The 16,262-nt window shown below is 39.4% G+C and overlaps 1 protein-coding gene across 3 annotated transcripts in view; it reads left to right on the top strand.

Moving 5' to 3' along the window:
• Positions 1-16,262, top strand: part of CTNNA1 (catenin alpha 1) — a 316,889-nt gene that overhangs the window by 271,184 nt on the left and 29,443 nt on the right. For all 3 annotated transcript variants that reach the window (XM_082725499.1, XM_082725500.1, XM_082725501.1), the window contains exon 10: positions 12,786-12,878. In XM_082725499.1, the coding sequence (XP_082581625.1) occupies positions 12,786-12,878 (93 nt within the window). The remainder of the gene's footprint in view (positions 1-12,785; positions 12,879-16,262) is intronic.

Genomic DNA, 16,262 nt, shown 5'->3' with positions numbered 1-16,262 from the left:
GTTAATTTTTCTGTTAAAATCTGTTAATTTATCTGTTAAAATCTGTTAATTTTCCCTCCCAATTTTCCCCATAAATATTTGGGTGCTGTTGTATATATCAGATATCCATTTTGTGGGCTTAGATGCACTCCTCTCACATTAGATCCCTAAATTGGGTAGTCTGATTGTGGGTGTTAGAGGATGTGCTCTTCAGCACTGCAGTGAAGCCAGGCTTCTTCCCAGAACCATTTGGGGATGCTGTGAAATTGTTGTAGTAGGGATCCAGACCCAATGTAAAACTCTCATGAGTTAAGAGTTTATCTGGGGTCACTCTGTGGCAATAGTACTCATTTGCTTATGCATTCATATCCCAATACTAGAGATGCTACAGGAGTTTCTGAAAGCATCCCTATGGAAGAGGTACCTGAGGAGGGAAAAAAAATGCCAGTTTAGGTAGGTGTGGTTTAGGGATACTGCCATTTAAAAATGCAGCTTTTAAAAATATTATAAAAAAATATGAGTTCATTTTAGATAATTTGGAAAATAAAAGCACAAAGAAAAAGGAGTAACATTTTGGAGTAGATTTATACTTAATTTATGTGTGGGTTGACTTTTTAAAAAAATATACAAAATGGATACACTGATTTATTTTTTGAGGTAAATGATATCGTAATTTGTTATGATGTAATGTGTTTTCCTCCTGCTTGCGATATCAGAGCCATTTTATTGTGTTATGAAGTAGTCATCTGTAGTATTTCTGTTGATTGCATACTGGTCCATTTATTTAACTAATCCCCTACCGCTGGATATTAGGTTATTTAGATTGTTTTAGTCTTTCATTATGACATACAATGTTTTCATAAACAGCCTTGTTTTTTGTTTTCCATTTTTCTGGGTGGTTTTTATTCCACCCAGTTTTTTAAGCCAAGATTAATAGGAGTCATTTTTAATTTTTCTTCTTCACCTCATGTTCCCTATTTAATCTATAAGTTCTCATATCATTGTCTTTCTTTATTCCACGGTCATTTCCCTAGTCTGAGCATCCTGTCTCAGTGGACTTCTGCCACTGCCTCCCTGCTGGTTTTTGTGCTTGCACTCTTGTCCCTCTCTAGTCGCTTTTTGTAGAGCAGCCAACATGACCCCTTTAAATCAGATCACATCATTTCTTTGCTTCAGGACCCATTCAACTGTGGCTTTCTAGGCATACTTGAGATAAAATCCTAAAACGTGCATTCTTCTGCTGCTGCTGCTGCTTCTTTAAGATTTATTTATTTACAAAGAGAGAGAGTGTGCGTGTGTGCACACGAGTGGTCTGTTTTTGTGGTCTGTTGCACCCACCCCTTTTAAAAAAATCTTCTGCATGAACACCTGGGTGGTGTTACTGTACTGTAGCTGCTCCTTGGCATTAGATGCACTCTGCTCACATGTGATTACTAAACTGGGTATTAGAAAATACGCTTTTCAGCACTGAAGTGAACCCAGACATGTCAGCACTCCCTCGGCTCTCTGCCTGGAATGTTCTGTCCACTTACCCTCTCACCCAGTCTTTTGTTCACATATTTCCACTGCATAGAGGCTCTCATGGATCCCTCATCCCCTCCATTCCAACTTCCACCATTTTTTTAACCCAGTTGCCTATTTTTTAGCCTCTATAACATTTTTCACTCTTTGAAATTATTAGGTCTGTTTCATTTTCTTATTTCTCTGTTCCCCACCTCACACTCTAATAGAATGTAAGTTTGTTGAGAACATGGGCCTGTTAGAACAGTGCCTGAAACTTAGTAGGTACTCACTAACTACTACATAAGTGAATACTAGTTCTCAGGTAATAAACAGTAAAGTTGCTCAACCTTCAGATCCCTGGACCACCGTCCCCCAGGATTCTTATTCCCTGGTCTCAGTACTAGACCTTAAGAAATTCAGAGCTGTATATTATGACTCAACATCATGGATATTGAGCCTGAGTATTTGTAATGTTTATACAAAAGAGCATCACAATGCATCATTCTTTATAATGTGTACATGAAGGGATGAATTGTAAGATTTTGGGGGATATGAAGATAAACGGGAAAATTTGGAAACTTTTCAAAGATGAGGTGACTTGATTTGAAAAATATTTTTTTGTTAGCTAGAAAGCCACAGTTGAATGGGTCCTGAAACATTTGAAAAACCTATAGCAGGGGGCTCCTAGGGGGCTCAGTTGGTTGGACATCTGTCTTCAGCTCAGGTCTTGATCCTAGCATCTTGGGATTGAGCCCCACATTGGACTCTCTCTTCAGTGGGGAGTCTGCTTCTCCCTCTCCCACTGCCGGCTGCTCAACCTGCTTGTGCGGGCTCTTCTCTCTTTCTCTCTCTCTCAAAGAAATAAAATCTCAAAACAATAAAAATGTTAAAAAAAAAGAAACCCAAAGCAAACTTTCTGCAGTTGAGGGAGAAAAAAAATTGTGATTGATTCTTATGACAGATATAGTGTTCTGATATGTCCCAGTCATTGTTCTAGGCATTAGGGAGGTAGTAAAGAATGGAACAAAAATCCTCACCCCCATAAGAGTTATGTTCTACTAGAGAGCAAGAAAGACAATCAAAATAATTTATATAGTCTGTTTATTTTGTATAATGTGATACAAATGATGCTGAGATGATATGTGAAAAAAGTTATCCATTTTATCAGCATTTTAAATGGAAGCTGAGCTAAAACTGTTTAAGTAGCGTTTAAATACATGACCAAAATAAAATTGGAGCAGATGTGTTGGCACTTGCTAACTTGGTTTTTGGAAGTCTTATTTATTGCTTTAATAGAAACATTTTCTTTCCAGACCAAGTAAAATAGTATAAAAAGGTTATGCTTTAATTTGGGGTGTCATGTAAAGTTGCTTCAAAATATAAATAGTTTCTGAGTGGTATTAGGGATAACACACACTTAAAAATGGAAACCTTTTGTGGTGCCTTCTTTGGATATCACATTATGGAAATACAAGATTGGTTTAAAGAATAGAAACCATATACTGACTCTTAAGGTTTTTCCAGTCTCTCTGTGTGCACACAGTCAATGTCCGGAAGGATGTTTAGGACTGGCTGCCAATTGGATACTCACTCAGTTATACTCTGTTTTATTTGACAAAGCAAATAATGGAGTGTTTCCGGTGAAGTTGTTCTTGACTTGTTTTCTCAGGTTTTGGCTAGGACCTCTGCCTATCTCATATCACATTTGTCAGTGAAATCCATTACCACAAGGTATTGAAGTCCCTTTTTTTATGCAAAAGGTGCATAGAGGTGTGTTCCCAAGGTCACTGAGTTAGGGACCAAGAGCTGAGGGTGGTGAGCTGGATGTTGCTTCTTTTCACCATATTCTGCTCTACCTCATAGCACTGAGGGCTTTTCTTTCATCTTGTTATGAGAGGGCAAGGCTATGCTTCTGGGTGATGATAACACCTTTTATACTTGACTCTTTCTCCCATATCAGGTTAATGATTTCCATATGTTTCTCTTCAATTTAAAGTGTATTGAGGTAAAAAAAAAAAAATTATTTTGTAACCTTTCTGTCAATAAGGCAACACCCATGTGTCCTTTTTTAATTGCTTCATTCTTTGCCTAGCTCCTTTGGCTGTGAGCAGCCTAATAACTAAGGAACAATGTTTTCCCTTTTAATTTTGCTTTCTTCTGAATTCTTTTTCAATTTCATAAATTAAGAGTGAAATTGGGAAGGTGCCATTCATGAAATCTTACCTATAAAAAACTATGTATCACTTAGTATCCCTTTCCCCCAACTGTAGACATTGCATTAAAATGGGTCTCTTAATATAATGAACTTGCTTCAGTGAGATACATCTTGTTCATTGTTTTGTGTATTAACCAAAAAGTAGGGTCCCTGGGTGTCTCAGTCAGTTAAATGTCTCCCTTCCACTCAGGTCATGATCCCAGGGTCCTGGAATCAGGTCCTGCATTGGACCCTGCTCACTAGGGAGCCTGATTCTCCCTCTGCCTCCTCCTCCTCTCTCTGTCTCTCTCTCTCAAAAATGGATGAATAAAATCTTAAACAAACAAACTAGCCAATAAGTAAATGTAATTGGTATGCTTTTGAGTTGGATTATCACTACTTGTTGCACTGCCCTGTGCACTATCCATACCCCAAAGTATTTCCCATTATCTAGGACTTTATTGGCTTGAAATGTATATTTTTACTGCAGATTGAATGATCTGCATTATTACTTATGTTCTGTGGTTTAGCTGATAATGCGCAGTAAAGTAGCCTTGAAAAAGGCTCTGTGAGGAGTATTTGAATAGAATACTAACCTTATATGATCCACCTGTGACATCTTCAGCATTTTCTCAGTGCTTCTGTATAATACTGTAGACTGAAATTCTTGTAAATAGCAAATTAAATGAAGCTTCAGTTTTCTAGGACTGTAGCATGTATAAAGAAGTTGGTGTTCTTGGGGGGAATGCTGACTTTGGATTCCAAAAGAATTTACTAAGCCTATTGAGCTTGGTCTTCCCACATTTTCAAAGTTCTGCAAATTCATAAGCGTGAGTCTGCAAAACAGAAGTGTCTTGTGTGTACTATTTTAACACCTCATACCCCAAACTAGTGTTTTTTGCTAAACTTAACTACGTAGTCAGATTTGGGAATGGTCTAGAGAAGACAGTAGATGAACCTTGTTCTCAAGAAACATCAATATTCTTTTCTCTTGGAACATTGATAGGAATGACAAAGGAAGCACGCCCAATCTTCATCCTGCTCCAGAAGAGTATAGGACTTACTGTTTGCTCCTCAGTAGAGCTGATGAGCTAATGTTTAGGCAGACACCCTATCTGTACTGATAGATTATTCAGGCAGTTATATAGAAATAGGGAACTTTAGTGGTCCATATGATAACCAAGTAAATGGAAATGATTACTGTATCATTTGGGTGGTGATTTACAATGAAAGCCTTTTTTTTTTTTTTTTTAAGATTTTATTTATTTATTTATTTGACACAGAGAGAGAAATATCACAATCAGGCAGACAAGCAAAGAAAGGGGGAGTTTAATTAATGTTAATTAATTTAGTTGTCATAATTAATGACTGAGCCACCCAGGTGCCCTCTTTCTTTTTTAAAATATTGTACAATCTTTGTTTATGTTTTAAATGTATTTTATAAAGAGCATATGTTTACTTATTGTTACTCAGTTTAGCAGGGTTTTTTTTTTTTCCCAGTTAATTAGAGAGTTTTGTACATACACATTTCATTACCATTAAGACATGTGGATTCATTTTTAACATTGCATTTTGTTCTCTTCTTCTTTACCCTCTGTTTCCATCCCTCCTTCTCTGTTTCTGATTATCTTTCCTCTTTTGGATTGATTGAGTCCTCTCACCTATTTTTATCCCTTCTTGTTTGGAAGTTGTAAACTCTGTTTTATTAGTAGTAACTGCAGATATTAGAGCATGCATGTTTAACTCAGAGGTTGAGGTTAATCAGTAGCTTTTCCTCTTCTGAAACAATGTCAGAATCTTAGAATGCTTCCACTTCCATCATTCTTCAACTTAAATATCACTGTTGTCCAATACTTTGGTTAAGTTTTAGCCCCATTAGTGTTGCTGTATTCATTTTTTCAACTTTGCTTAAATAGACCTGAGACATAATTTTCATTGCTTCTCATTACTTCTTGCATGTTTTTAAACCCTCCGTCTGGAATTACTTCCCTTTTTCCTGAAGCATTTTTCTTACAAACTGCTTTAGTTGGGGTAGGGAAGTTCTTTCTGGAGTAAATGCTCTTAGGTTGTTTTTCTTAATGTCTTTATTGTGCACCAAATCTAAGAAAAATAATTTCATTGAGTGTACAGTCCTAGGATGATCTCGCCATGTCTGCTCCCCTGCCAAGTGATTTGAAGGTACTTTTTCCCCGTTTCTGGCTTCTAGTTGTTGCTCTTGAGAAGTCAGCATTCAGTCTCACTGAGCTTACTTTTTGTGAATAATTTGTATTAACTTTGTGGCTGTTTTAAAAATCTTATCTTTGTTGTTGTAAAGCTTCACTGTATTATGTCCAGGTATGGATTTCTTTTTATTCACCCTGCTTAAAATTGGTCTTCTCAAATGTAAAATTTATATTTCCTTCACTCTTAAAATTGTTTAACCGAAATCTCTTTCACTATTGCTCCTTTCCCATTCTCTGTTTCCTTCTGTATCCTTCATAGTTGAATAGTAGTCTCTTTCAGTCTAATTGCACATCTCTTGTTTTTGTGTATGGTTTCCTTATCATGAAAATTTCTTGGTTTTTCTGAATAATTTCTTCAGTTTAACTTGATAGGTTAGTAATTTTCTTTCCATCAGTATTTAGTCAGTATTACTCTAGACTTCTAGAAGGTGTGGAAGTTACTAATTTTCTCTTGAAGTTCTACTTTGATCCTTCTCCAGTATGCCTGGTCATTTTTTTTTTTTCAATTTTTTATTTTTTATAAACATATATTTTTATCCCCAGGGGTACAGGTCTGTGAATCACCAGGTTTACACACTTCACAGAACTCACCATAGCAGTGTCCACCCTCCCCAGTGTCCATAACCCCACCTCCTCTCCCAACGCCCCTCCCCCCAGCAACCCTCAGTTTGTTTTATGAGATTAAGAGTCACTTATGGTTTGTCTCCCTCCCAATCCCATCTTGTTTCATTTATTCTTAACATAACCCCTTAACCCTCCATGTTGCATCTCCACTTTCTCATATCAGGGAGATCATATAATAGTTGTCTTTCTCCAATTGACTTATTTCGCTAAGCACGATACCCTCTAGTTCCATCCACGTCGTCACAAATGGCAAGATTTCATTTCTTTTGATGGCTGCATAGTATTCCATTGTGTATATATACCATATCTTCTTTATCCATTCATCTGTTGATGGACATCTAGGTTCTTTCCATAGTTTGGCTATTGTAGACTTTGCTGCTATAAACATTCAGGTGCACATGCCCCTTCGGATCACTACCGTTTATATCTTTAGGGCAGATACCCAGTAGTGCAATTGCTGGGTCATAGGGTAGCTCTATTTTCAACATTTTTTTTCCAGTTACTACTTCTATTCTTTTTTTTTTTTTTTTTTTAAATAAACTATATAATATATTTTTATCCCCCGGGGTACAGGTATGTGAATCGCCAGGTTTACACACTTCACAGCACTCACCATAGCACATACTCTCCCCAATGTCCATAACCCCACCCCCGTTTTCCCAACCCCCCTCCCCGCAGCAACCCTCAGTTTGTTTTGTGAGATTAAGAGTCACTTATGGTTTGTCTTATTTTCAACATTTTGAGGAACCTCCATGCTGTTTTCCAGAGTGGTTGCACCAGCTTCCATTCCCACCAACAGTGTAGTAGGGTTCCCCTTTCTCTGCATCCTCGCCAGCATCTGTGATTTCCTGACTTGTTAATTTTAGCCATTCTGACTGGTGTGAGGTGATATCTTATTGTGGTTTTGATTTGGATTTCCTTGATGCCAAGTGATGTGGAGCATTTTTTCATGTGTCTGTTGGCCATCTGGATGTCTTCTTTGTAGAAATGTCTGTTCATGTCTTCTGCCCATTTCTTGATTGGATTATTTGTTCTTTGGGTGTTGAGTTTGCTAAGTTCTTTATAGATTTTGGACACTAACCCTTTATCTGATATGTCCTTTGCAAATATCTTCTCCCATTCTGTCAGTTGTCGCTTGGTTTTGTTAACTATTTCCTTGCTGTGCAAAAGCTTTTGATCTTGATGAAATCCCAATAGTTCATTTTTGCCTTTGCTTCCCTTGCCTTTGGCGATGTTCCTAGAAAGATGTTGCTGCGGCTGAAGTTGAAGAGGTTGCTGCCTGTGTTCTCCTCAAGGATTTTGATGGATTCCTTTCTCACATTGAGGTCCTTTATCCATTTTGAGTCTATTTTCGTGTGTGGTGTAGGGAAATGGTCCAATTTCATTTTTCTGCATGTGGCTGTCCAATTTTCCCAACACCATTTATTGAAGAGACTGTCTTTTTTCCATTGGACATTCTTTCCTGCTTTGTCGAAGATGAGTTGACCATAGAGTTGAGGGTCTATTTCTGGGCTCCCTATTCTGTTTCATTGATCTATGATCTATGTGTCTGTTTTTGTGCTAGTACCATGCTGTCTTGATGATCACAGCTTTGGAATAGAGCTTGAAGTCTGGAATTGTGATGCCACCAACTTTGGCTTTCTTTTTCAATATTCCTTTTGCTATTCGAGGTCTTTTCTGGTTCCATATAAATTTTAAGATTATTTGTTCCATTGCCTGGTCATTTTTTAGTGCATTTTTCCATTATATACTTTCTTTTATTTCTGTTAACATAAGAAACACTTTTTAGGGGCGCGTGGGTGGCTTGGTTGGTTGAGCGACTGCCTTCGGCTCAGGTCACGGTCACGGTCCCGGAGTCCCGGGATCGAGTCCTGCATCGGGCTCCCAACTCCATGGGGAGTCTGCTTCTCTCTCTGACCTTCTCGCCTCTCATGCTCTTTCTCAAATAAATAAAATCTTAAAAAAAAAAAAAAAAGAAACACTTTTTAATACTCTGGTTTTGGTCATTTGAGTATCTGCCTTCATTATGGATCTGATACACAGTTGTTTTGCTTACTTCTGCCCAAGATAGCTTATCTCCTTGGGTACTTCTGCATTTTTTATGTAGATTCATATTCCTGGCATTATGCATATGAGAATTCTTTGAGGCCTGGGTTTAAGTTTTCTTCCATCTAAATGGAAATATAAATGGAAAATTTCCATTTATATTTGCTTCTCCTAGTTGCTTAAGCATATCACTAATATATGACTAGATCAGAGGCATTTACCTTCTGAGGGCAGTGGTGTTGTTGGTCCACTAAAAACCCAAATTCTGATCACACAATGGCGCATACTCCATTTCTCTATTCCCCACCCTTGTATAAACACTGTTTTCAGTGCTTGTGTTTTCCTCTTTGAATTTTTGCTTTCTCATATCTAGCCTCTGATAATTTTCCTTAATTAATTACCTGGTTGGCTCTGCCTTAACAACAAAATTTTTGAGGTATAAATTACTGTAAAATTTCACCTTCACCCCTTTTAACTGTACAATTCAGTGATTTTTTTTTTTTTAACTAAATTTACGGAAGTATGCAGCCATTACCACAATCCAGTTTGGAATTTTTCTATCATCCATGCATGCTTCATTTTTTGATAGCTTATCCTCTGTTCCATCATCATTTCCCTTGTAGATTTGGGAGTAAATGGTAGAAATTTGAGTGGTTCTGAAATTTATATGATGTACAGTTGGGACTATTTAATGCATGACAGACTTGGAAAGTTGAATTCTTGTTATTTTTTCCCCTTTTTTGAGAGTTCAGACTCAGCCATTTTAAAGAGGAAAATTCAGGTGGTTGCTTGATGAAAAGCCTCAATGGCAAGTCGTTGTTTGTTAGGTTTTGAACTTCCTCCTCTTCAGCATTATGATTGTGGTATCACTATGGACTTAAAAGCTGCCTTTTCCAAAGTTCTTGGGTCATTAATAAATGATTAATTTATTACCAAGAACAAAAAGAAATCTTAATTTATTCACACAGTCCAGAGTAAGGGGCAGTGGAGCAACTTAGCCAAATATCAGCGAGAAGCAGTTACTCATGTCAGTGGGGACAACTTGTGCTTGAGTTTAAACAAATTTCAACTTCACTTAAAGTCATCAACACATGTTATAATAGAAAAAGTACTGTCTAAATGGGGTATTTTTCCACTAGGGAACTTCATAAATTTTACTCCAGAAAAGAAAAGCTAGTATAAAGGTAGGGTTTTCCTAAATGTTTGAAGTCTTTTCTGCAATGTGCAGATGTCATATTTGTTGACTGATAAAGCCTGGCTTTGAGATTTTTTTTCTTTCTCCACAGCACAGATTGTTACTGCACTACTCCTGAAACTAGCAAAAGTCCAGAGCTTTTTTTTTTTTTTTTTTTTTTTTTTTAAATTTAAAATCAGGGAGTTGCTGGTTTTCTGAAATGTTCTGCTCTTCTGTGAGGTCCAGATTTACGCAGTGTAGGCATCAACCATTCAAGAGGCCTTCATGATTTCAAAGCTAGTGGTCATAGTGTCAGTTTAAGCCCACTTCTTGGATTAGCAGGAATGAAAGACTAAGTTGTTAATACACAAGTTACCATGATGGCAGAGATGCAGTCATTTATTCTCAGCACAAATCTAGAGGTATGTGTAGCACTCTACCAAGGTTCTCTACAAGTGAGCTGCTCTGAGTATTTTTAATTCAAACTTGCAGATCTTCTTCAGTCTCAGAATCAGTTGTTCTCCCAAAGTTTTAGAGCCCCAGGAGACATTTAGAAAGCCTGTCCTCTCACTCTCAGCTTTCACTGTCTTCAAGCCTGGCACTAGTATATGAGGTTAGCCTCTCAGCTTCTCAGAGAGCTATGGTTGAGATGTTGCATTTGCACATTTATCATTGTTAGAAGTGAGTAGCCCTGTCCCTGGAGGGTGAATAGAAGCTCATTCATCTGGAGAAGACTGTCAGTGACAGGCGCCCACTTCTTCCTCCTCAGCCAGGCAGGGTGGCCTCCTGAAACAGGCAGTGTACTCATGTAGAGCATAACTGCTTCAGCAGTACCTCAGAAAGCATCTCAAGTAATGTTTTAAAAGAAAGAACAAGTCTTCATAACCTTTATTTTGTTCAGTGTTGTATCAGGAAACAGGAAAGATGATTTACAGAAGTTACCCATTTCAGCCTCAGCCACACACCATCCTCAGGTGTCTGATCTGCAGTAGGTGATAGTTTACATAATCTTTGCGTCTTAATTTAAGTGTTTTTCTAGTTTTTACAGATTCATTAAATTGGAGAGTACAAATTGAAATAAAATTTGACTAGACAGTAGAAGATAGAAACACAATGACAGACCTTCCTGAATTTAACACTTGGCTGGCCTCCCAGATGGCAGGAGTGGGGCAAGGGTGCTAGGTCTTAGTATGCTCACCTCACCAGGAATCTTTGTTAGTCCCAAACTACTAATTCAGTGATGAACCTCAAATTTTATATTTGTTTTTCAAAATGCCTTCTTAACAAATTGAAACAATGGGAGTTACAGATTCATGAACACATCTGATTTAAGCTTTTTCCTTCACTGTAGCATCATCAATTCTACATTTGAGGGATTAGGTTTTTTAGGAGTTTTGTATTCTATAAAATATAGTTTTGGTCATATTTTGCAATAATTTTTTAAGAGAGGGAGAAAATGGAGGAAGGGGCAGAAGGATTCTCTCTCTAGAGAATCTTAAGCAGACTCTGCTCCGAGCACTTAGCCCAACTTGGGGCTCCATCTCACAACCCTGAGATCACGATCTAAGCCAAAATCAAGTGTCATATGCTTAACTGGCTGAGTCACCTGGGTGGCCCTGCAGTAACTTGAAACAAACTAATAGAAGTCTACAGTCAACTCTAGCTATGTATTATGATCATGAAGATGAGTGTCTCTTTGCCTAGATTCAGATGATACTAGAAAGTGGAATTGTAATCTTTAGGGGGAGTATAAATGGGATTTCTTTATGGGATTTTGAAGTCCCCGAACTTTAAGGATCTGACTTAATTTTTCACTTCCTTACATGTTATATTTTAAATTGCATGTTAGTTCTTTTGTTTCTTATGGTTAGGATTCTGATAGCAGTCTTACAGAAAGCTGATAATCCCTAACCATACTACTGCAAACAACTGCCGTAATAATATGTAATTTTTCTTATGCCTTTATGTGCTTATGTTGGGTGGAGGAGTGAAAATCAAAGGTTATTGCCCTTGCCCTTGTTTACTCTGGCATTTAAGCTCCCAGAAAGTGCCTCTGATATTCAGCTGCCTACACCTTTGTCATTCATAACTCAATTTGCAACTGGGGGAATGATGTGTCTTAGCACTGTGTATTCATTTGGTCCTTAGCATTGCTAATGGTATTGGCAAGATTGGCAAGCCTGTTCATTTAGAAACAGGGGTAAGTGATCACAGCCCTCACAGTTGCTCCAGAGTAGCCTTTTCAGCCCCAGCAGTCTGCAGGAGAGCTAGTATGACACAGCCTGGAAAGGTGGTTTCTGGATACATGAGCAGTGTCACAGAGATACTCAGATAGGGAAGGATAGGATTTTATTTCAAATGAAGCGATACCGTTCAGGAAAGAGGCCAGCTGTCAGTGCTTTCGAGAACCCACTCGAAGGACAGTTCTGCTCTTAACCGTGGAACATCAGCCCTGTTACTTTGTATGCTTCTGAGGAAGATGGCCTTGGGCACATCTTGATATTGTCTTAATACTATTTCCTTATGTGAAAAATAGCTTTATGTTCAAGTAAAACTCCTTTTGGCTTAATAAGCATCCATTCACCCGTCACATGAGAATAACAACTCAGAATCTCTATTTATTTTCTTCAAGAACAGCTGCATAGTATATTTTTATTTGAGGATACCAACTATTCTTTCCCGATGCCCTTGGTTCTTTAGCTTTTCTCATGTTGTCCACACCACGAGAACCTCTTTCTGAAGCTGCTGTTCAGGCAGATTCGAGTACATGTAAAACCTTGAATTACACGCCTTGAAATTTCTAAGCTTCTGCCACCAGCTTAAAGTGTGGCCTTTGTTACAGGTATGTACAATGGCACAGAGATTTTTAAAAAATCTGTTTGTCCTCAGAAGTACGTAATCAATCTGTGAGAAATAAAACACCATTGGTGCTCTTGGCATGTGTTCTGTAGAAGATCAGGGCTGGGAGTAGGTATACGTGTGTTTTCTTCAGCCTTCAAAAGAAAAATCTTCAAAGATCTTTTTATGGTGTTCCTTCTCCTAGGTTGCCAACTTGGCCTGTTCCATCTCAAACAATGAAGAAGGTGTAAAACTTGTTCGAATGTCAGCAAGCCAGCTGGAAGCCCTCTGTCCTCAGGTAAGGTATGGCTGGGAATGTTTATGGTACCACCCAACTGGATTTCAGTTAGGGTGAAAATGAGGGTTTTTTGTTTGTTTTGTTTTGTTTTGTTTTTAGGACTTTACATTGAAGTCTTGGGGTACAAAACACTGATCCAGAATTCATATAGTTGGAGAAATTTGTGTTTAACTTCAAGTGACATTTCCCTGGGGCATCACATGTTACTATCCTCTTGCCCTTCATTAAAAATGCATAGTGTCTTTTAATCGCTGGTAAATGGAAGGGGTAGTGACCACACTATTTGATCTGCACACTCCTTGAGAGAGGGCCATTTGTAACATCTGGCAGTCCCGCAGTTAGGGTAGGTGCCTCGTGAGCCTGACTCTAGAAATAGCCATCCGCCTGTGCTCCTCCTTAATGCCTGGGATTTGGATCTCTTTGTTGGAGGGAACAAGATTCAAGAGCTAGAATTGTTACTCTGTAACGTCCTAAAGTACATCCTGATACAGATATTAATAATGTAATTCAGCCAGCTACTGAATTAAAAGCTTGAGAACTTTTCTCCTTTTATAATGGCATATTGGAAGACTGGCGATTAGGCTAGGTTAAGCATCTGGAAAAAGACGTAGAAGCACATAGAAGAATAGTAACTTTGTTAAATGCCCATTGTGTTGCCTGCCTCCTGTGAGGGGAACACTGTGTCTGTGCCTGAAGCTCTTTGACAGCCACAGGTGTTCTTAAGCAGTATAAGTGCTGTTTCCCATGGAAGACGCTGCCTCTGATTTCCTACGTAGAGACTGCCTTATTGGCATACTCTGAGGATTTACATTGACTCTCGAGATGTCCTGCCAGATGGCAGTGGCCACAGATAGAAGGAAACAAAACAGAGAAACTGGAGTAACAGAAGACAGGTCCCAGGAATGAAGTTTCTGTGTTAGGTCTGCAGCCAGTGTTAAAATATGTTGAGGTCTTGTTTATCTAAACAATTCCTGATACTCAGGATAGGCCACCATGGTAAGTAGTACCTGGTTGTTTATCTGGGATCCTGACTGGTGCACAGGTTAGTTAGGGAATTTGTTCTTTCTTCTCCTCTTACCCATGTGGATGTAATGTGCCAATGAGACTTGCTTTGTCTAAACAGCAGTGTGATGGGCCATGAAGTAAATCCATGCTACGGGATGGACATCTCCACAGTTTTAATCCCGTTGTGAAATCTGGTGGGAATCTGGTAACTATAAAGATGGAAGCACAGTGGATTCGGTCACATGTAGAAAGTTTATGATGACCAAATTTTACGAAGTAAATTTAAAGTAGATTTCTAAGATTTGGCCTCTTTTCTTCAAGTTTGCCATTTTACCCTATCAGCACTTTGTTTTTAATGTCTTTAGTTCTCCATTTGGTTTTGAAATGCTTCAAAAGTGACAATGCGTTCACATATCAGCTGAAACAGATGGTAACATACGCAGATCACACTTACCAAGATTATTTATATAAATGATCTTAACGCCTAGGAGAAAAACCACTTGGAGAGTCTAGTAGATCTAATGAAACAATAGTGTGCATAAATCATGTGTGGCTGGGCTGTGGTGTGCTGGTTTGCGTTTGCTATCAAGATCATTGCTTCTCTCTTGGGTAGTCCTTTCTTCTACTAGGACACACCCTCAAGGGAAGTAGGCCTAGAACAGTGCCCAGACCACACTTGGTATGAGTGTGTGTTCTGGATAAAAGCATTTCTCTAGGGGGCACCTGGGTAGCTCAGTGGGTTAAGTCTCTGCCTTGGGCTCAGGTCATAATCTCAGGGTTCTGGGATCAAGCCCCACATCAGGCTCTCTGCTCAGCAGAGAGCCTGCTTCCTCCTCTCTCTCTGCCTGCCTTTCTGCCTACTTGTGATCTCTGTCAAAAAATAAATAAATAAATAAATAAAACCTTTAAAAAACATTTCTCTAGGTGTGTTTCTTCTCTCTTAGACCCTGGCCTAGGCTCATTTCTACTCATCCTCAGAAGCCAGACTGAGCAGGCTCCTTGAGGCAAATGGAGCTGACGTTTGCAGGCATGACAGTGACAGACTGAGTACTATGTGGTGTTTCTACATGAGTCAGGGCACTTCCACTCCAGACCATTGTTGCCAGGTCCTTTCTTTTTAATTTTAATTTTATTTGACAGAGATCCCAAGTAGGCAGAGAGGCAGACAGAGAAGGCGGGGAGGGAAAGCAGGCTCCCTCCTGAGCAGAGAGCCCAATGTGGGGCTTGATCCCAGAACCCTGGGATCATGATCTGAGCCGAAAGCAGAGGCTTTAACACCCTGAACCACGCAGGCGCCCCTATTTTTTTTTAACTTTTGAAAGGATTTTATTGACATGTTTGTCAGAGAGAGAGAGCACAAGCAGGGGGAGTGGCAGGCAGAGGGAGAGGGAGAAGCAGGCTTCCTGCTGTGCAGTGAGCCCCATGCGGGACTCAATTCCAGGACCCTGCGATCATGACCCAAGCTGAAGGCAGATGCCCAACTGACTGAGCCACCCAGGCGCCCCTCCTTTTGTTATTTTTATTTATTATTTCTAAAAATGATTTTGTTTCTTTGAGAGAGAGAGAGAAGGCATGAGTAGGACAGAGAGGGAGTGAGAAGCAGATTTCCCGCTGAGCAGTGAGTCCGAAGTGGGGCTTGCATCAAGATCATGACCTGAGCTGAAGGCAGACGCTTAACTGACTGAGTCACCCAGGCATCCCTCCTTTCATTATTATTATTATTTAAGATTTTATCTATTTATTTGACACAGAAACAGCAAGAGAGGGAACACAAGTAGGGGGAGTGGGAGAGAGAGAAGCAGGCTCACCGTTGAGCAGGGATCCTGATGTGATATGGGGCTTGATCCTAGGACCGTGGGATCATGACCTGAGCCACCCAGGCGCCCCCTCCTTTCCTTATTTTTAAAGAGAAGTCAGCAATTCAGATTTATTTCTCAGGTCTCCTTTTTAAATGATAGGTAACTAATGAAAAAGTTTTGAAAATCTTGGAGTATTGTTAACTCTTCTGGGACTGCATCTGGCTTACTCTGGCCCATGTGTTGCATGCCCAAAGGGCCTCTTCTTCAAAGATGCAGGTGGCCATCCCTCTGGGGAGGAAGGACTTCATTGGAGCCTTTTCTTTACTCTTCATCCTTATTTGGGCAGTGATCTCTAGCACAAGGGCCCTAGCACTGAGGTGTTCCTTTCCATAGTCACTGGTTTGTGGATAAACAGAGTCTAGGCGGGGCGTCTGGGTGGCTCAGTGGGTTAAGCCGCTGCCTTCGGCTCAGGTCATGATCTCAAAGTCCTGGGATCGAGTCCCGCATCGGGCTCTCTGCTCAGCAAGGAGCCTGCTTCCCTCTCTCTCTCTCTCTCTCTGCCTGCCTCTCCATCTACTGT

Source organism: Mustela nivalis, assembly GCF_964662115.1.
Source record: "Mustela nivalis genome assembly, chromosome: 3".
Classification (NCBI taxonomy): domain Eukaryota; kingdom Metazoa; phylum Chordata; class Mammalia; order Carnivora; family Mustelidae; genus Mustela; species Mustela nivalis.
Note: the sequence above shows the minus strand (reverse complement) of the source record. Positions and strands in the feature narration are given on the sequence as shown.